A 21,827-nucleotide genomic window follows, 5' to 3' on the forward strand; every position below is an offset into this window, starting at 1 on the left:
CATTGACAGGAAGGAAGTGGATTTAAAAAGAGAATCTGGGAAAATTTAAGGGGTGCCTGCTGTCAGGAGTGCAATTAAGATAGCAGCACCAAAATTTCAGAGTATCTTCATGAGACCCTACTAATGATACCACCCAGGTTTGGTGAAGTTTGGTTCAGGGGGTCCAAAGTTATGGACCCTCAAAGTGTAGCCCCCATCTCCTATTAGATCCCATTGGAGTCCATAACTTTGGCCTCCCTAAACCAAACCTCACCAAACCCAGGTTATATCATCAGGAGAGTCTCCCAAAAAAATCCCTGAAATTGTGGTGCTGCTAGCCTAAAATCTTCGCCCCCTGCAGGCCAAAAATGAAAAAAACACTGAAAATACAAAATCCCCCACAAACGAACCTGCAATTTTGTCGCCCACCACAAGGCGGAGCCCTGGGCAGCTGCCCACTTTGCCCAATGGGAGGAACGCCTCTGCCTGTGCATCCACAAGTGTGCTATTCTGTGCCAGAAATGACCTTCTGCTGTTTACCTTGGCCAAATTGGACTGTCCGTTAGAAAGGGAATGTGACTCAGATTTCAAAGTCATGAAAATATATGGGGTCAAACTAGATGAGCTACTGGAATCCTCTTGATTCAGTGAGTTTTCCTGAGACAAACTCAGAGGTTTATCTCTTGGGTTTTATGATGTACTCTATCTGATTCATCCCAAGTCTTCTGCCAGTGTCACTCTAGCCACTTGTCATCTGCTCACATAGCCCAACTACCTGGTAAACCAAAGAGTTTGGGGCCTCATGGAGCATGATAACAGGAAGCTAAGGAGCGATTTGGTTTATGGCCCCAGTCAGCCTATCATTCTATGCAGCTTAAAAGACCTCAACAGAGTCACTGGGGAGGCTCTAAACATCCCCTCAGAGATGCCTCAGAGCTGCCAGGAGGATCCATTAATCTCTGACGAAGGACCATCTGAATTGATCCAATGCCTCAGAAAAAAGAAAAGGCAGCAAGCTCAACCATGCCTTCAGAAAATCATGATCTGGCCACAAGAGCTGAACCTCCATCTCCTAATAAGGTCACCAACAAGTTGCTCCATGCAGCAAAGGTCCAGTATATGTCCTTATTGATGTAATGGACCTATTACAATCTGAAACAGGCCCATGGTTGTCATGGTGGCCATGAGTTCCTGAGGTTCAATCCCAGCTTGTCCAGTTAAAAGGATCAGGCATTGAAAAAAAATCTGCATGAGACTTCAGAGAGCTGCTGCTTATGACCATAGATGATACTGACCTTGACAGATATCTGACTACTAGCATAAGGAAGCTTCATGTGTTCATGCTGCACAGGAGACATCAAATCAGATTGGGATCGTGACACAGGGAAGGGGGTATATTTCTTTCCCCTATGTTGTTTGCAAATGACCAACCACTGGGGCAAACATATACCTGTTATCTGTATGGAGCCTAGATGTTTCAGCCTCCAGGCAAACAGTAGATCTGGGGAAGGGCTGTTTGAGGTCAGAAAAATGTAACAGAGGAAAGAGTCAACACTCCCTCCACCTTTCACACTGCAGTCCCCATGTGAATCAGGGTCTCCAGGAACTATTATTTATCCTTCCTCCCTAAACCCCCAGATATTTGATCACAGGTTTTCAAGCATCTGGACTGATGTGTTCATCAGAAACTGCTGTGGAGACACTTTAAAATTATTAACAACAAACTTAAAAGATGCCGTATTTATTATTTCAGTAAGGGACCCCCCCCCCCCCCCGAACATGTTAGTCTTTGACATGCCACAAGACTCTTATTTGGCTGTTGTGAGTTAATACAACCATCTCTTTGGTATTTGCATTTAATATATTCACAAATAGTAGGAAAAAGTGCCCTTGAACTTCATTCAAAAAATTATTGTAATTCTCATTCCTGACAGTTTGAATCTTAAACACTTGGGGCTGTCATTTTCTTTGTAAAGCGATTACTGCTGTTTTGGGGGTGCAATTTTAAACCCATTAAAACCAACATTTACTTTGCAGTAAACTTCAATGGGATGTCGATAATATGGAAGGCATACTATCACAGTGCTTATTTTACATGAAGCCGATGGCCTAATCCTCTGGAATGTTATTCAGAAGTGAGTTAACAGCGTTTATTTCAAAGCAGGCGTGCTGAAGACATAGTCTTAAATCCTAATCCCAAGAACTTGCTTTTCAAGCAAATAAATAGTCAGAAAATCAACCAATGCCCCTGTAGTATTTCACAAATCACGATGCTGTGAAACTGTTGCAGGTGGGTAGCCATACTGGTGTAGGGTAGCAGAGCATCTTCAAGGCCTGTAAAAATTCCAGGGTATAAGCTGTAGAGAGTCCAAGATACCTTCGTCAGATGGTATGTGATGAAGCAAGATTCGACTTACAAAAGCTTATACCCTGAAAATCCTTTTGGTCTGGCCATGCTGGTAGGGGCTGATGGGAATTGTAGTTCCTGAACATCTGAAGAGCCACAGGTTCCCTACCCCTGCATTAGATGGTGCAGGTTCATTGTTGTTGAAAAAGGCTTTTTTTCCCCCTGCTTCCCCACAGCGCTGGGAGTTTCTTCAGGTTCTCTCCAATCTTTCTCAGATCTGATTTGTGGTGATGTTTTGGGAATGGTACAACCTAGATGGTTGCAACATGGGTGGGAAGATTCAGATTCTCCCACTCACATGGCAGCCATTTCCTCTCTCCACAACCTGGGCAATTATTTAAAAATTTGCAATCGAACATTGTTATCCATCTATCCATCTATCCATCTGTCCATCTATCCATCCGTCCGTCCGTCCGTCCATCCGTCTGTCTGTCTGTCTGTCTGTCTGTCTGTCTATCTAAAGCTAACAGTGACTTTGTTAGTCATGCCCTAATGCCGAAACAGCTGGACGGATCGCCCCCAAATTTTCACATGACATTTTTCCCTGTTGCGGGCAGGTAATCAGACCTTCAAATCGCTGAAAGTCCATACCTGATCCAGGTAAAACGTCTTTTTCCTGGCGCACCAGGCCATGAAGCTGGCTGTGTTTAACTGTCACCCTTAGAATGTCCGTGCAGCCTGTCTGTCTGTGGCCTGAGGGCTTAGAATGTTCATGCAGATGGGCAGAGATGAGCATTGAAAACAGGTAACACTGTTAGGTAATACGAGTGGAAGTGAAACACATACACACTTTGCCGTGTGAGACACCAGGTGGGGTTCCCCCACACACATGCAGGTAACTTTCACTCTCTATGCCTCACCCACTGCTACCACATAACACACATACTTTCATACACATCCAGCTCATCCTCACACACCTCACTCTGCCCTCCCTCACATCCAACCACCACTTACCCACTTCCTCACCCATATTCGCCACAGCTCTCTTTTACTAAAAGCGAGCTGGAGTTTGCCTTTTTCTTCTAAAAAAAATCCACGGGGTGGGGGTGAACCAACACTACTGGCTCCGCTTCTTTTGCACATGGCCCTTTAAGAACCCAGGGAGCTGGCCTCGATCTGAACACCTCACCACCCTGCCTCTGCTGCCTGACTGGGATAGCCTCCTTGCCCCAGTCCTACCTTACCCAAGCCAGGACTGTGTGTGTCAACCAGCCTCATGGACAGTGGGATTCGCACTCTGGACAGTTCCGTTGTGGAATGGAAAGGGTTACCTTATACTAAAAAAACAAGACACCACTATATAACAGTGTGAATTGAAAAGGGAAAGAGGGATTCCATTTGACCACCCCAAAAGGCTATGCTGCGGATCATTGGACCTGCATGGACATCTGTGTGGGTTGCAGACTGTGATGAGAAGGACAATTGCCACATCAACACGTGGCTGGGCCTTGCTAGTATGTATATAAAAAGCTAACAGTGACTTTGTTAGTCATGCCCTAACGCCGAAACGGCTGGACGGATCGCCCCCAAATTTTCATATGACGTTCCTCCCTGTTGCGGGCAGGTAATCGGATCTTCAAATCGCTGAAAGTCCATACCTGAGCCAGGTAAAACGTCTTTTTCCTGGAACACCAGGCCATGAAGCTGGCTGTGTTTAACTGTCACCCGGCACACCAGGCCGGGCACCGCTAGTAGTGATATAATATTATAATAATCTGTGAATTAGGTATCTGAATTTTCAACTTTTTATATCTCTTTTTAAAAATCTCTAATTCTTTTCATTGTCGAGATAAAAGGAGAAAGGTATTTATCTGCAATTTTTTTTTAAAGAGAGCTGGAAATTCAGAGAACCCGATACCTGAATTTTTATAGCGGTATATATCACTGGATTAATATTGAATTGCAGATTTTTTTTAAAAAAAGTAATGAAAAATTCCCAGTGATCCAGGGAAGGGGTATCAGCCAGCGAACCTGCTCAGAAGCCATGTGGAAATCTCATTGCCACTGTGATGTATGCACAGTTACAGTGACAGTAGAGAAACCACAAAAGCCTGTTGCCATGTGGAAACCTTCTTTGTAGATTCCTTCGCATCTTCCTTCATCTTTCAGCATTTGCCTCTCTGTTTCCATGCTCCTGACAGCTTTGGCCCCTTCCACACATGCAGAATAATGCACTTTCTATCCACTTTCAATCCACTTTGAAGCTGAATTTTACTGTGCAGAATAGCAAAATCCACTTTCAAACGATTGTGAAAGCGGAATGAATGTGCATCATGTGTGGAAGGGGCCTTTGATCCTCACCAAATAAATTCTTAGCTTCTTGGAAACCTCAGCTGTTTCAGTTCTATCCGAACAGGAAACATAAGCCTCAGCATTCTCAGTGACTATCGGCAAAGCAATTTTTTCTCCCTCTCTATTCTTCAAATAAGTGGATTTCTGCTGTCTTTTCACTATTTCCCCGTATGTCAAAAGCAACAGATTGAAAAGTCTTTTTTTTTTTTTGGTGGCCTGATGAAGAGTAATCAATTGTTGCAAGTAGTATTACTTTTTGCTAATGCGAGCTGTTTCGGACCGTTTTGTTCTCTGACTTGTGCTGTCTGCTGCATAAAACGCAGATCCATCTTTTCTGCTGGGCTCCATTGTTTTGCAGATTACAGATTTGTGTAATAGGCATCATGACGGCTAAAACAGCGCCTGGAAAACATCTCGGAGAAAATGAATTAATTTGCAGGGAAGCTACTGCTCAGCACATTATGCTGGTTATTGTGTAGTAGAGGCTGTAATGTGTTTCTGAGTTGCTTTAAAGACCTCTTCGTCCCTCATCCGCCCCCCTCCCTTGCTTTATGCGGTGCAAAGTTTTCCTTTAGAATATGATAAAACTGACCCAAGCTTCTATTTACCCTGACAATGCAAACTGCATTTTAAAGAGCTAACAAAGAATAATGGTTGTAAGACGCACTCGGAGGTTGTAATCACACACAACTGTTTTGTAACTAATTTATGCTTTTTCCTAACTTCTGTTTATTGACTTCTGGTTTCAATTAGAGGATATAAACCTTATGGTGTACAGAAGTCTAATACATCAGTAACTAACAACTGCATATTTTTCTCCTTCACTTAGGCCACTAAGTAAATAAGCACAATCAGCTTAATAAACTAGAAAAGGGGGGGGGGATTTGCCAATAGTCTTTTTTTGCCATAATAGATCTGTAGCAGCACTTACATATATTAAAGTATTTAACAGATGTAAGATTATGAGGGTGCAGCCTCAAACATATAACCAACACAACGCCCCCCAAGGTCCATTTATGTGGTTCAATGACTCTTCTTATAATCCACAGAAAAAAATATTCACCTGTTTACTGAAATAAGAGTTTTTATTTATACTCCTCTTTTCTCAACTGTAAGCAGTCTCCAAGCGGCTTACAAACTTCTTCCCTTCCTCCCCCCACTCCCAAAGATGGTGAGGTATATGGAGAGCCAAGTCCTACGAGGAAAGGATAGGGACCGTTTTCAAGTACTTGAAGGGGGATCATATGAAGGATGGTATGGCATTCTTTCTGTTCTGAAGGCCAGACCAAAATGACATCAAAAGAATTTTCAGCTAAACATTATTTCCCCCCCAATAACATACAACACTGAAAAAGAAATCTTATGGTCCAAATTTACAGACTACCTCCTAGGTCTTCAAACCTTACACTCTCGCTCTAACTGGCTTATTGCAGGAGATTTCAACACCAGAATTGGCCCAAATGAGTCCAGCTTCCTCTCTTTATCAGGATTGGATGCAGATAGTGCCCCATTGTATTTTTCACTGTCCAGGCAAATCAGAGGTCACTCAGCAAATAAGGCGGGATCTAAATTCACACAGCTGTGCACCCAATTTGATCTTATTCAGTTAAATGGGCTAACTGTAAGGTTGTTTTGGTTTGCTAGAAGCCTGATTCAACCTTGGATCTACATTCCTGCTTCTGGGCATCTTGCCCAGACCCATCTTTATCTCTTGCTTAGCCTTGCTGCGTGCTTGCTACTGTTCTGTGTGAACCTGTCCTTGGTGGAATAGTAAGTGGGAAAGAAAGTTGTTTGGGTTGGGGTTTCCGTGGGAAAACTTCAGCCCGTAAAAAGCGACTGCTTGGGAGAGTCTGGTCAGAATTCGCATTGTCTGTAGAAGATCATGATTGCCAGATCAATAAAGAACTAACACGGTTGGGTGCTGTGTGGTTTCCGGGCTGTATGGCCGTGTTCTAGCAGCATTCTCTCCTGACGTTTCGCCTGCATCTGTGGCTGGCATCTTCAGAGGATCTGATGTTGGGAAAGCAAGTGGAGTATATATATCTGTTGGAGTGTCCAGGGTGGGTGGAGAAACATAGTCTGTGAGTAACAAAGAAGGCAACCAGGTCAATAGTTGAGGCATCTGAATAGAAGTATGAGTAACAATGAAGACTATAGCCTGGGAGTGTCAATGGAGATAGCAAGGTCACTGGTGGGAGCATCTGAATAGAAGTATCCTGGCCTTTGTTTCTTTTGTCTATGGTCATCCTGTGTTAGTGTGGAGCTGGTTAGACACTGTCTTGACTCTAGTATTTTTCAACACTGGCAGCCAAGTTCTGTTCATTTTCATAGTTTCTTCCTTCCTGTTAAAATTATCCATGTGCTTATGGATTTCAATGGCTTCTCTGTGTAGTCTGACGTAGTGGCTTTCAGAGTGGTCCAGAATTTCTGTTTTTTCAAATAATATTCTGTGTCCAGGTTGGTTTATCATGTGTTCTTCTATTGCTGATTTTTCTGGCTGAAATAGTCTGCAGTGCCTTTCGTTGTAAGGATGGCAATTCTGCCTGGTTCTCTCCCAGCCAGCTGGCCTTGACGGAATGCCTCCAGCCGGGCGACGGGCCAGATTCGGCAGCAACAACCTTGGTGGACGGCTTATCTTGCTGTCCAGGATGAGCATTCCGTTCTCATGAGATGGGCCCGGATGGCCCCGGGAGCGGGGAGGACTCGGGTACGTTATAACCTGTAGTTTGGGCGGGAGGTCTCATTCCTGTCATATCGTGTGTGTGTGCTTTCTAAGATGTCTGAATAAACGGACTTATATTCAAAAGCCTTTTATTTCTGCTCTTTGGAATTCCTTACATTATGACAGGAAACACATTTTAACCTTTACTGTTACATCGAAGTGGATCTCTGGTGTTCCGACATGCAGAGATTGAGTACTCTTTGACCATGTGGAAGGCAATTCGATAGCCCCCATAGAGGGTTTCGAGCCTTCCTCCAGATTCCGAGGATCTAGGAGATGGAGATGGGCCGATTTCTCCTGCGTGACTCTCTCCAGCAACCTAGAGACAGTATAGTTTGCATTCTTGTTTCCATTGGGATGAACAAGGGTGGGTCCGCCGATTACGTTGGAGATGCACGGGAACGCTTGCGTGCATTATCCATGGATCGGGTTCCTGTCGATCGGGTTCGCTTCCCTCCGACAACGAAAGGGATTACAAACCCCAAATGCAAATCCAGTCCCTTGGAGAGGAACTGGGACTGACAACCATCCATGCTGACACCCAGGAATCCATGGAAGCATCTCCTAGACAAGTACTTTGATGATATTCCTAAGCGAGCAGCAGTGGCACAGCACCGGGGCGCGCCCCAAAAAACTACGGCTTGGAGGCTGGAACAATGACGCTGGCCGGATCGATGATCGGGTAGAGGGTTCCACACTAAAACTCCGGCTCCGGAGCCGGGGCAAGTGAACGGATGGAAGAGCTCCGCGGAGCGTCGGAGGAATCGAAAAAGTCCGCCTGAGGTGGAACTTAATCTCCGACTTCCTGACCCGCTCCCCAATGCCCCCTCGGGGCGGAAAGTTGGGATCGATGAAGTGGCTCCTGCTGGGCGCGGAAGCCAAACTCTTCGCCTGGGAGCTAACGCCAACTCTGGGGAAGAGGAGCGTAAACTCTGCAATGAGACCGCGGAGAAGCAACGCCAGAAATCCAAAATGGAGTTGGATCAGCGAAGAGAAGCGCTAAGCCAGGCCGCACAGTCTCCAGCAGAATCTGACAATCCATGACAAAAGTACTGGATCAATCGAAAATGGATTTACAACGCCAGCGAGAAGGCATCATTGTGGGGCTATCCAAACACGGCATGAACTGGACTACAGCAATACAACGAGATGAACGCAAAGCCAAATTGGATCGCGGAAAGATGCGGCTCTTGCATGCGCATTCTAGGGACGCCTTCTAACACGCAAAGAAAGAGAATTACCGACCTGGAACAGGGATTTTATGAAGACAGCGGCTACACTGGACGCAGGGGGCTCCAGATAGAGTCTCCCGGGCACTCTACAGCCTCCTCTCCTCTCCTGAGGCACGGTAATTCGAGGTCCTGATTCCAACGGCTCCCCAACCCGGGGAACCTCAGCCACCTCCCGGTTCCGGCCAGTCCCGGCCACCTTACCCCTTGCAGCAACAACCTCAACATACCGAAGCTGTTGAAAGAGGATTTTACAGACCGCCCATCCCGGCTCAGTTGCTTTGACGGGACTGCATCAAAACTTCCCTACTTCCATCCTACAACCTCGATGCCCATATGCAAGTATATGCATGACCTATATCGTTCTGGAAACGCGGAAAAAAGTCCAAGACATTGGATCAGTGCTGGATGGCATAGCTGCTGAATGGTTCGTTACTTTCTTAATGTAATTGCAGGCTGGACGCACACTCGCGACAGTGGGGGGTTCCTCCAGGCGCTACGCCTTCGCTTCCAGGATCTTGATGCAGAAAACATTGCCATATCGTACATTGTAAAAACCATCCAGCAAGGTAACCGCTCTTTCGGGCTGAATATGCTCCGGAATTGCATGCAGCGGCCAGTAAACTTCCTCCAGACTGGCCGGAACGCATGAAATGTGAGTACTTTTTTCAAGGCAATGGACATCAAACTGCGAAACGGTTATCTCCCTATCCAGATTCCGCTGGACAGTAGCGCTGAATGGATCGAACTGGGATCAGCAAGTCACTGCTCGTCTTGCGCAAGTGCGTCTCAAGCAGATGGGCCGCCTGCGCCAAAAAAACCAGCCGCAACAATTCCAGCAATTCCAAGTACTCGCAAGTCAACTCCTGCCAGTCGCGAACTGAAACCACGCCGGAACATCGCCGCCGCTGGGATTGTGCCTTTACTCGCGGGGCCCTGGCCACCTGGCTGCCAACTGCCCAAAGAAGCAAAAACCTCAACCTCCTCGACTATCGCATACTGGGTATGCTGCCGCCATCGAAATCTGTGGGTCCGGGCCTCAGGGGTCAGCTCTAAAGCTACCATCGAGGGAAGATTTCTGCAGGACGGAGAAGTAGCGCCTGCCTGTCAGGCAGCACCTGGGAAGACATTAACCCCACTCCGGATGCGGTGAGTGAAGGCAGTGCTCCCATTACCATTTTGACTCGCGCTTAGCCAACCCAAGCAAACATTATCGCGCCAAGATTCTGGCCTCCGCACTTGTGGGACTCGGCTGCTCCCACTGTCTCATGAGACCAATAAGGTGGTTGACGAACTCGCTTTAGACCGAAGTCCCCTTTGGTGAAACTCCATTCCCTTCACCCAAATGGATGGTAGCCCTCTAGGGTATGGCGATGGTCCCGCACGCTTTAAAACCCAGCCAGTATTTCTTTCAAGCAGTCACTCCATTGGGAAAATGGGCCAGTTTCATCCTTGCTCCTGTTGCTAAACACTTCTATTGTGTTAGGCATGCCTTGGTTGCTCCTACACGTAAATCCAACCATCATATGGAAAGAACGGATCCTCCAATTCATGGATTCCTCCCTGTGGGGATCACATGAACGGGGAACCCAACTCCCACTGAGAACGAGCCCATGAGTCCCAAAGCTTTTAAAATGTATTGTCTGCCTCTGGTCCTGTGGAACTCCTGCAGGTGTATCACCGAGACTCTGTCCAGAGTGTTTCAAGAACAGGAGTGCTACCAATTGCTCCCCCCATAGGGATACTCGGACTGTAAAATTTTACTGCAACCCGGAGCCTGCAGTTACCCAAAGGTAGAATCTATCGCATGAGTCCCACCGAAGAGAAGGAGCTCCGCCACGCTTTCTTAGATAAAAAACCTGGCTCGTGGATTTCATAATGAAGAGCCACAAAACATACCCATGCCTCTCTGTTTCTATTTGTTAAAAAGAAGGGACGGTTCGTTAAGACTTTGTACCGATTAATATCGCTGATTGAATGCTGTGTGTCTGTATCCAACAAATATCCTTTTGCCCTTAATTAAAGACCTCTTGGATGCTTTGGGCAAAGGGCATGGATCTTTACTTCAAATTGGACTCTTAAGAGAGGCTTATTACAGAGTCCGACATTGGCGGAAGGCTATGAACACTTTGACAGCTTTTAATACAAAAGTTTGGACAATAATGTAATATTTAATAATGCCATTCGGATTAGCTGGAGCCCCAGGGGCTTTCATGCGACTCTTATCAACGAAGTTTTACAAGATCTGGTTATACAAAGGGTGGTCAGATATTTAGATGATGTTTTAATTTCTATTCACAAAACATTGAGGGAGCATGAGAAACTAGGGTACCACGAAGTCTTTACAACGCCTACTAGATAACTCCTCTTTGTTAAGTTGTCAAAATGTTGTTTCCATCACCTCCATAGATTATCTGGGGTATCGATCTCCCATGAGTGGGTTTGAAATGGACCCAGCTTAAAATAGTCAGCCAGAATTGGAATGGCCTGCTCCCCACCAACAGGAAGGGAACGTACAATCCTTCCTAGGCTTTGCCAATTTCTATCGTGGACTTTATTCCCTCGATTTGCTGAGATCACCTTACCGCATCACCACAGATCTCCTAATGCATCTGTAAAGGCAAGACTTGCAGGCTTCTAAACCCGGAGCTCCCTCCTTCTGGTCTCTCAGGAATGCCAGTCAGCATTCCAGCAGCTAAAAAACAGCTTTTACTACAGAACCAATTTTAAGTCACCCAAACCCAGATCTTCCCTTCATCGCATGTGGGATGCTTCGGATAAAGCGCCAGGCGCTGCCCTCTTGCAGAAAAAATAAAGATAACAAATTGGTGCCGCGGTAGCTTACTTGTCCAAAAAAGTTTTCTGGGGCTGAAACTGAACTGGACTGTGGGGATAAGGGAGACCGTATATCAAAGCTGCTTTGAGTGTTTGGCGCATTGGCTAGAAGGAGCCAAGCACCCTTTCCAAGTTTGGTCAGATCACAAGAATCTAGCTGCCCTGTCTACACCGGGCCAAAATGTCTGCCAAACAATTACGCGGCCGATTTCTTCTCCAGGTTCTCTTTCACAGTCCATTTCTTCCTGGTAAGAGCAACAAACTGGCTGATGCGCTGTCTCGCCTCCCCGGGGAGGGGAACACTTCAGCTACGAGACATCCCACGCACCGCTCTTACTCCCTCCCAGCTGGGATTAGCTGTCACCCGATCACAAACAACAGCGGCTCCTCCCTCCGCCATCCCTAACATCAGCTCCTTCCTCCAGGGATCTGTTGATGAGGCGGGCTCCGCGAAGCTCTCGGCGGAGGGATCGGAGATTCACAACTACGTTTGGAGGGTGGTGTTTGGAAACGGGGAGGGTGTTGGTATCGCCCCTCCTCCTCCTCCGGAGGCAGGTTCTCGGTATGTCATGATGCCCGGCTCAGGCTGGGGCATTTCGATTCTTTGAAAACGCTGCATCTGGCCCGGCCGAATAGTTCTGGTGGCGCTTCCATGCGCAAAGACATTGGAAACAGATATCAAAGGGTGTCCTGCTTCAGTGCGGAAGCTAAGTCGAGCACCGGAAAGCCGCATGGGTTATTAAAGCCCTCCTTATTGCATCTCTGACCCTTGGCAGGTCATTTTCCATGGATTTTATAACTGATTTTGCCGGAAAGCCACGTGGGAACACGGTTTTATGGGTGGTAGTGGATCTTTTTCTAAACAAGCGCATTTTATCTCCTTTTGCACCACCATCCCCGGCTGGCACCTAAATTGGCCCGGGTTGTTTATCCAACATGCTCTATCGCCTACACTCCTCCCTCGGGATAAGGTGGTGTCCTCGACCACGTCCCCAATTCAGGCTCTAAGTTTTGGAAGCATGCCTCTGGAGCTGTTTGGAACCACCCCGGCGGTTGCCGCCTCTACCACGCTTCAAAGTGACGTACTAATCAGAACGGATCTTAACAGAACGTTGTGGAACAGTATTTTACGCTTGTTACACTAACTATCATCAGGACAATTGGGTGCAATTTTACTCCCTTTGCAGAGTATGGCGCGTGATAACAATGCCATTCACAGCAGCACGCAAAAGTTACCAGCTCGAGATTGTTTCTGGTCGGTCCTTCCCATCATGTTGTTCCCCAGCTGCCTGCAGAGGTACCTGCAGCCACCGGAATTTAACAATGGATTTCTTTCATAGCCGAGGGTTGGAAAACGGGTGCAGCCCACCTTACAGGCAGGCCCAAGAATCACAAAAGGTTCAGGGCGGACAAACGCTTCGGGTCAGACTTCCCTTATGGTTGGGGCATGGGTCTACTTGTCGACTAAAAACCTCTAGAGACGCGGCAACAAATATTCAAACTTGGCAAGAAATCGTGGGCCCTTTTCGATTACAAAGGTGCAGGATCAATGATGTTACTGCTCCGCTTAGAACTGCCTAACTCGCTAAGTAACATTCACCCTTGGTTCCTCTCCATTCCCAGCTTTACTCCAAGGAGGTCTCACTGTTGTCAGATGCCTGGCACCACCCTCCGGAGCCACCCTCGCTAGTTATATAATTGATGGTCACAAGCACTATGGAAATAGATGCTATTCTGGACACCTGTTTCTCCTTCCAATCGCCTCACACATATCTAGTTTCATGGGTTGGCTATCCCTCTGGCCATAATCAATGGGTGTATACAGAAAATATTGATGCCCCCTCCCTCATTTCTGCTTTCCACAAAGCCTTTCCTAATAAACCAGGGGGGGCTTTCTTAGGGGAGGCAGAGTGTAAGGATGGCAATTCTGCCTGGTTCTCTCCCAGCCAGCTGGCCTTGACGGAATGCCTCCAGCCGGGCGACGGGCCAGATTCGGCAGCAACAACCTTGGTGGACGGCTTATCTTGCTGTCCAGGATGAGCATTCCGTTCTCATGAGATGGGCCCGGATGGCCCCGGGAGGGGGGAGGACTCGGGTACGTTATAACCTGTAGTTTGGGCGGGAGGTCTCATTCCTGTCATATCGTGTGTGTGTGCTTTCTAAGATGTCTGAATAAACGGACTTATATTCAAAAGCCTTTTATTTCTGCTCTTTGGAATTCCTTACATTTGTATTCTTTGATACGTGTCTGCGCGCTGCATTTGGTGGTTCCTATGTAGACTTGTCCACAGCTGCATGGTATGCGATAGACTCCTGCAGTAGCTAAAGCTACACAGCAAACCACACGGAAACCACACAGCACCCAAGTGATTCTGGCTGTGAAAGCCTTCGACAATATAAACTAATACAGTTGCTTTTTTGCCTGGACTTTGCTGATTCCTTACAATACAAAAATTCTGGTGACTTTACCCACATATGTACAATGGGCAATAGCATAATAGACTATATCTTAGTCTCACAGGTAATCATAGAGAGAATCAAGAGGTTTTTGATTGACTTTCAAATCTGGAGTGACCATATGCCATTATTGACCCATATTTCAATTCCAATAATTCAAGCAGATTTCGATAATCACCTACCTATCGTCAATCTCAGAATTAGATGGAACGCTTCTACTGAGGCCAATGTGCAACACTTTGTAACTACTTCGGAGATCAGAACAATCAGTAAAAAAAATTCTGACTACATCTTTTCATGAACTCCTTGCACAATACGACTTACGCACCTCTCAAATCATAGACAATATGCTATCAAAACAAAACCATCTGTTCCCTACACAAACAAAGACTCTGGAAATGGATTCAGTGAGGAATGCCATGAGCAAAAAAGACAACTTAGAGACATATATACATATTTCAGGAAAAGTACTCAGCCTCCAGAATATTTTTTTTTTGCAAAACCAGATTAAACAACTTGTTGAAAGAGAATAAACAAAAAGAGATCCTATCCAACTGGAACAATCTTTTACAAGGCTCAAGGAGATGCAATTCAAGAATGTTCTGGACAATAGTGGCTGGTGGAGAATGTACCACTTCCTCGGCATTCTCTAACATCAACTCCGAAACATGGTTCACTTATTTTCAGAATATCTACAATGAAGATAACGGTACTTGTTCTGCTGGCTCCATGAACTCAACTGTCAATATGTTCTGAAGCAGAAATTAGGCCACTAATAGGAAAATTAAACTCCCAAAAGTTGCCTGGGCCTGACTTGCTTCCTCCTTCAAAAGTGAAAGTGGAGGGGACCCCTGCTTTTAATAAAGCCATGTGGATAAGAACAGAAAGAGACACAATGGCTGTTTCCACACAGGTGGAATACAGCGACCCAGGGACACTACAAACAGCATCTTTGGGGAGGGGTTCACACGGCCGCGGCCTCACAACCCCCGAGTGGCACGAAGCCACTGTTTCCAAACCACGCTCACTGAGCAAGGTTTTTCGGAAACAATGGCTTCCAACCACTGCCGTTCGAACAGCAGCGGCTGGAAAGTGCCATTCTCCCTTCCTTTCCCAAACACCTTACCATCCCTCCGACCTTCCGGCGCATCACCCAGGCCAGAGGACATGCCCCCCCGCCCTGTGACTCCAGAGCTGTCACGCAGGGCAGGGGGCGTGTCCCCTGGTCTGGGTGACATGCTGGAAGATCGAAAGTACAGTAAGGCGTTCGGGCGATGGTGCAGCCTCTGTGCAGGCTGCACCGTCTTCCCCGCCCCTACTGGGACCATTCGTGTGAAGGGTCCGAGGGGGGTGCATCGGTGTCATATACACCGACACACACCCCGAGCGTGGCTGTCCGGAAATGGCCAATGAGAGGGAAATCAATGATGCTAGAAAAATCAATGAGAGGGAACTATTACTTGATTTTAGATGCTACATCAAGTGTTCAATCAAGGACTCAGCAATGTGTCAACTTGAAAGGAGGATTGCAAAGTACATTAAATTAAAAAAATAAAATAAAGTGAGATTCTTGCTGGTCAGGCTCAGTAGCCGCATACAGCCACATATAGTACTTCTTTGCAGATTTTATGGTGTCATTAACTCACTTGCTTAAAAATGCAGGCTTCTGTCTTTCCCCATATCTCAGTGGGAAAATTTATTGGCTGTTCAACGTGCAGCTGGATAGATACTCATATTAAATTTATTTTCACTAGGATAAAACAAACGCGTTTTCTGCCCCAGTGCTCCTCACATTGACACAGAAACATTGTTCCTCTGAAAGCTATCAGATCAGTTTCTAAGAGCATGTACTTGACTTTGAAATGTTGTCTAACCAAGTGGCAGATCATGTAGATCATACTAGGCTGAAAAGCCTCTGGGTTTGCTTTTTTAAAGCAGAATCAGACTGTGTAAGAAACTTAGCTCCTTAAGCTTAGGTTCTAAATGGCACTTCCCTGTGGGGAATTGCTAATTGCTTACATCTGATGCTATTGGCTTGGGTGGGTTAGCCTTTATTGGCTACAAAGTATTCACTGGTCAAGCCTTGCAGCTTTATTGACTTGGGGGCACATTGGCCTTTATTTACATCTACAACCCCCCCCCCCCTCCAATTGGAATGAATCTACTTTTCTGTACAGGAACAGACTTTCTGTGGCTGATGGAACTACTAAGAAGACTCAGAATCCACTGAGATAGCAAGCTGTTGCTTGTATGTTTATAATTAGTTACAAGCTAGGCAGACTTGGTGAGGTTTTATTATTTTCATGTTTGTCTTGTCTGTGACTGGGTCCTTGCATTTTTCAGCACTCAGTAAATCAATACATTTGACTTACAGTTTAAACCTCTGTAATTATTGACTGAATGTAAGTATTCCCCAGAACTGGACCCAGAAGGGGAGATCCCCCCCCTTTCCATGAAGCATGGTTTGCTCATCCTTGTCCTATCAGTTCTCAGAAGCTAAGCAGGGTTGACCCTGGCAAGTATTTAATAGGAGACCTCCAAAGAAGACCAGGGCTGCTCTGAAGAAGCCGTCAATGGTGAATCATCTCTGAACATCTCTTGCCTTGCAAAACCTACAGCATTGCCCTTAAATTGGCTGCAACTTTGCTGCAAGGCATTTGTTGTTCCTTGACCTGGGATGGTCCAGGCCAACCCAATCTTCCAGATCTCAGAAACTAAGCAGGGTTGGTCCTTGGTAGCACTTGGAATGGGAGGCCACCAAAGAGGTCGAGGGCTGCTATGCAGAGGCAAACCAACTCTGAACATCTCTTGCCTTGAAAACCCGACAGATCTCCAGAAGTCATGTGTGACTCGACGGAACTCGATGGGTTTCTGGATAGTTTTTAATGCCGCCTCAGAATTCTCTTATTAGGACAATTTTTACAAAACTAATTTCACAGCGGACATGGAGAAGGAAAGTCACAAATCGTGGACTTACCTGACTGCACTGTTGGTGACGTCAAGGTCTTGGGCTGTTACAGCTCCTATAATGGTCCCAACCGGAGTATCTTCATAAACCTCCATGGTGTAAAAAGGTTTGCTGAAAACTGGGGGTTCGTCTACATCCAGTACATTAATCTTCACAGTCGCAGTGTCTTTGAATGGGCCCACCGAATGAAAGCGGTGGTCAAGGTGAACATTGGACGCCTCGACTTTAAAAGTATATGCCTTTTTTGTTTCAAAGTCTAATGGCTGTAATAAAGACAGACAACGCAGAGTCAGATTTGGCAATAAAAAATATACAAAATCCAAAGTGAAAAAGACATGAATTACCAAAAGAATTACCAATTACCATGAATTACCAAAATGTGAATTACCAACAGAATGAACAATCTTTTCTTATTTATTGTATAGAGGGGTTCTGGATTGTTATTATGGCACAGATGAACTTCAGACTTGGGGACAACACCATGGGAAGGCTGAACACATGATTTTAGGGACTGCATAAGTGTCAGGGGAATGCTATCTCTGTGGTTGAGATGCGTTCCCAATTAGATGTAACTGCTTAAGATAACAAATCAATGATGCTGGAAAGATATATGTAACCAGCCTGCTCTATGTAACCACTGCCATTTGTGCATTCTTTCCTTGATCTTTACTTTATGGCTTCACATGCTTTGTAGACAACTAGGCTCCCCCTGGTACCTCTGTCCCATAAGAAAAGAATTACATCTGTTATCTCATGGGGCAGGAAGCCAGGTGGCTCCTCTGTTATCTGCTGCCAACCTTGGGGTGCCTCAGCTCCAAAGACTGTTTTTCACAAACTCTTGGAAAAACGGGAGGACGGCTTTCAGCTGGGAATAAAGGGGACTGGGAATGCCAGCTTTGTCAGAACTGGCTTTGCCAAGTAGGGTGCTTTGATACTGCATCAACAAATGCTACTGATCAATAACTTCAGAGTCTGTTTATTGGCTTAAGGTTCCGAGACCTAACAATAAGCCTCTCAAGTCATGGAATCTCTTTCTGAGCCATCTCAGCTAGGGGAACTGAGAAAGACCTGTGGCATTGTTTGGCCAAACGGCCTGACCTAATGTGAGATGTATCTTTGGAGACATTGTGTCAAGAGAGAAACCATTTTATTCATTGAGAGCCCGTGTGTGTGTGTGTGTGTGTGTGTGTGTGTGTGTATTTTACTAGGATATATTTACTAGGATATATATATCTATATATATAAAAATCTAACAGTTTGTTTGTCCCTGATGGTCTCCCTCAGAAGCTGCTGGACAGATCACCCCCAAATTTTCACAGGATGTCCCTCCCTGTTGCTGGCAGGTACTCAGACCAACTGCCAAAAGTCCATACCTGAGCCAGCTAAAATGTCTTTTTCCTGGCGCACCAGGCCATGAAGCTGCCTCTGTTTAACTGTCATCCTTAGAATGTCCGTGGAGCCTGTCTGTCTGTGGCCTGAGGGCTTAGAACAGGGGTCGGGAACCTTTTCCCCTCAAAGAGCCATTTGGCTCCCCCTCCCCTGCTCCCCCCACTCGCTCGCTCGCCCTCTACCCGCTTCCCTCGCACCCACTTGCTCGCCGTTGCAGCCTCTCGCCTCAGCCACACTCTCCCACGCCTGCAGAGCAGGCATAGATGGGCCCTGGGGCGTGGCTCGGCTACCTGCTGCCAAGCAAGAGGGCGGGTTGAAGAGGGGCTCCGGGCGGCTCGGCCTTCTGCCGGGCCGCTGGTGATTGATGCGCCTCGCCTCCTCTGCTCCGCCGCTGTGAGGGTGGGTGAAGAGGGGCTCCAGCTGCTCGGCCAGGCCGGGCCAAGGATTGATCCTCACCAAGCCCGCGCAGGGCCGGGTCGGGCGGGGGCCCGGCGGCTCGGCCTTGCTGGCCGCCAGGCGATTGATCCGCCCCGCCCTGCTCCGCGCAGGGCGGGTTGAAGAGGGGCCCAGCGGCTCGGCCAGGCCGGCTGCTGGCCGATTGATGCGCCCACCCTGCTCCTCACAGGGCGGGTGAAGAGGGGGCCCGCGGCTCGGCTCCTGGAGCCACAGAACAGCGGCGGAAGAGCCGCATGTGTCTCGCGAGCCGCGGGTTCCCGACCCCTGGCTTAGAATGTTTGTGCAGATGGGCAGAGATGAGCAGTGGAAATAGTAAATAGGTAACACTGTTAGGTAATATGAGTGGAAGTGAAACACATACACACTTTGCCATGTGAGACATCAGGTGGGGTTCCCCCCCTCACAGGCAGGTAACTTTCACTCTCTGTGCCTCACCCACTGCTACCACACAACACACATCCAGCTCATCCTCACACACCTCACTCTGCCCTCCCTCACATCCAAACACCACTTTCCCACTTCCTCACCCATATTCGCCACAGCTCTCTTTTACTAAAAGCGAGTTGGAATTTGCCTTTTTCTTCTAAGAAAATCCGTGGGGCGGGGGTGAACCTACACTACTGGCTCCACTTCTTTTGCACGTGGCCCTTTAAGAACCCAGGGAGCTGGCCTCGATCTGAGCGCCTCATCACCCTGCCTCTGCTGCCTGACTGGGATAGCCTCCTTGCCACAGTTCTGCCTTACCCAAGCCAGGACTGTGCGTGTCAACCTGCCTCATGGACAGCGGGATTCGCACTCTGGACAGTTCCGTTGTGGAATGGGAAGGGTTACCTTATACTAAAAAAACAAGACAGCACCATATAATGATGTGCATTGAAAAGGGAAAGAGGGATTCCATTTGACCACCCCAAAAGGCTATGCTGGGGATCATTGGACCTGCATGGACATCTGTGTGGGTTGCGGACTGTAATGAAAAGGACAATTGCCACAGCAACGTGTGGCTGGGCCCGCTAGTTTTATATATATATCTATATATATATCTCCTAGTAAATATATCCTAGGGCAAAAACAAGGTATATATATCTCCCTTTCTCTCATGAACTCGAAAGATTAAAAAAGAAGGCGTCAGTGACTGGAGATGAGCTTACTTTCCTCCAAGGCCAGCGTGTCAATTAGTTGGAATGAAGTCATTATTTTCAGCCAGATGAAACTGGTTTTCCAGAGGGTTAACAGAAAGTTTCATTTTATGAGCGAGGGGGGGGGATTTGTGTGCTCTTTTTGAAGAACATTCTGACCAATGGATAACCCAATCAACTAACTGAATATCATTTGGTGTGGTCAGCTAGAGGCATAAATGAGTTACATCGGTGTTAGTAGTTATCTTTCTCTTTATTTTGCCAAGCTTTTGCCTCTTCTTGGCTCATTCCGCACATGCAGAATAATGCACTTTCAAACTGCTTTCAGTGCTCTTTGAAGCTGTACGGAATGGCAAAATCTACTTGCAAACAGTTGTGAAAGTGGTTTGAAAACGCATAATTTTGCTTGTGCGGAAGGGGCCCTTGATAGAACTTTGCACATGTACTGAGGACTTCTACATTTTTCACCTGCAAGGATTTCTTTCTAGCAAGTCGACTTTACCTTTTGCTGTTTATTTGTGTATCTGAGTTCTGCCTTTGATTTCTGGGTTCGCTGTTATGTTTTCAAACCTTTGTTTTACCATTTTTCTTTCATAAAATTTTAAAACTAGTTTTGTCTGGAGTTTGGTTTGGAATCCACAGCTTGGTGTTGCTAATACCTCCCAAGGCTGGGTTAGGTCTTTGACAACATGTTTCATAGAAGCAGAATATTGAAATGTGATTCAGAATGTTGATAGCACATTATTTGAATGCTTGAATGGGACTGGTTTGCACTGTACTGTGCAGGTTCCAGAAGGTATTTCTGAGAAAATCATGCTCTTCCCTGAACATAAGAACATAAGAACAAGCCTGCTGGATCAGACCAGAGTCCATCTAGTCCAGCTCTCTGCTACTCGCAGTGGCCCACCAGGTGCCTTTGGGAGCTCACATGCAGGAGGTGAAAGCAATGGCCTTCTGCTGCTGCTGCTCCCGACCACTTGGTCTGCTAAGGCCTTTGCAATCTGAGACCAAGGAGGATCAAGATTGGTAGCCATAAATTGACTTCTCCTCCATAAATCTCCATAAATCTCCCTGCTTCCCATAGCTTCCATATTATCAAGAAAATATTCTGCACATGTGGAGAAAGATATGCTCAGGACGCTAAGTAAACTGAAATGCAATTGAGACAAAATGGAGATGCCCATATTAATGGTCTACTATCCAAATCTGTAGGAGATGCCTCTCCTGGAAAGGAGTCCCATTTCTGTTTAGGAATCAGGCTTACATCTTAAAATTGCTCCTTCAGCCAAAGTTACTGTGGGGTTTAGCTGTAGTCAGGCATGGGTCTCCCCAACAACAACAAAATAACTATTTTAACTGGTATATCAGTTTTACCTTTTTTTGAAGAATAAAAGTTTTTGTATCCCTTTTCTCTGGTGCTGGCTTCAGAAACCATATTAATGCTTCTGCTGTAAAAAAAATCCAGCACCACCCATTTTATTGCTAGCTCACACTGCAAGGGATGGTAAGCTGCCCATTGGAGAGTGATTTAATAGAGCATCTTCTCCAGTTTCTCCATGGATTGAGATCTGCTGTAGAAGTGCTATGTTGAGCAGCACCATCGCCTGAGATAAGATTAGCTTTTATTAAATTGCTTCCCTGGGGAAATTTGCCAAGCCTGCTCCATTATCACCTTTGAGAAGATCAGCCAAGGCATTTTTATTTGGTCAGAGGTCTTCTGAGAGTGAGATGATTTTCTGTGGCCAGAGAACGACTTCATGTTTAACAACATGGTTTTATGATTGTTTTAACTGCCAGTTACTCAGAAGGTGTTTGCGGGAGCGGCAGCAACAGCTGTCGTCTGCAACAGCTCCCTGTTCGAGAGTGAAGGAGGTGAAAGGCTCTCTTGTGTGCAGGGCCAGGAATTATCTCTGATTGAGTCCCCAGAAAGCCACTTCCAGGCAAAGCAGTCCACACT

General features: G+C 46.5%; 1 protein-coding gene across 4 annotated transcripts in view; it reads right to left on the minus strand.

Annotated features, from left to right (window-relative positions):
* CDH12 (cadherin 12) overlaps positions 1 to 21,827 on the minus strand; it is a 966,930-nt gene that overhangs the window by 36,942 nt on the left and 908,161 nt on the right. For all 4 annotated transcript variants that reach the window (XM_048507175.1, XM_048507177.1, XM_048507176.1 and 1 more), the window contains one exon: positions 16,899 to 17,152. In XM_048507175.1, coding sequence (XP_048363132.1) covers positions 16,899 to 17,152 — 254 coding nt within the window. The remainder of the gene's footprint in view (positions 1 to 16,898; positions 17,153 to 21,827) is intronic.

Source organism: Sphaerodactylus townsendi, linkage group LG09, assembly GCF_021028975.2.
Source record: "Sphaerodactylus townsendi isolate TG3544 linkage group LG09, MPM_Stown_v2.3, whole genome shotgun sequence".
NCBI classification, from domain to species: domain Eukaryota; kingdom Metazoa; phylum Chordata; class Lepidosauria; order Squamata; family Sphaerodactylidae; genus Sphaerodactylus; species Sphaerodactylus townsendi.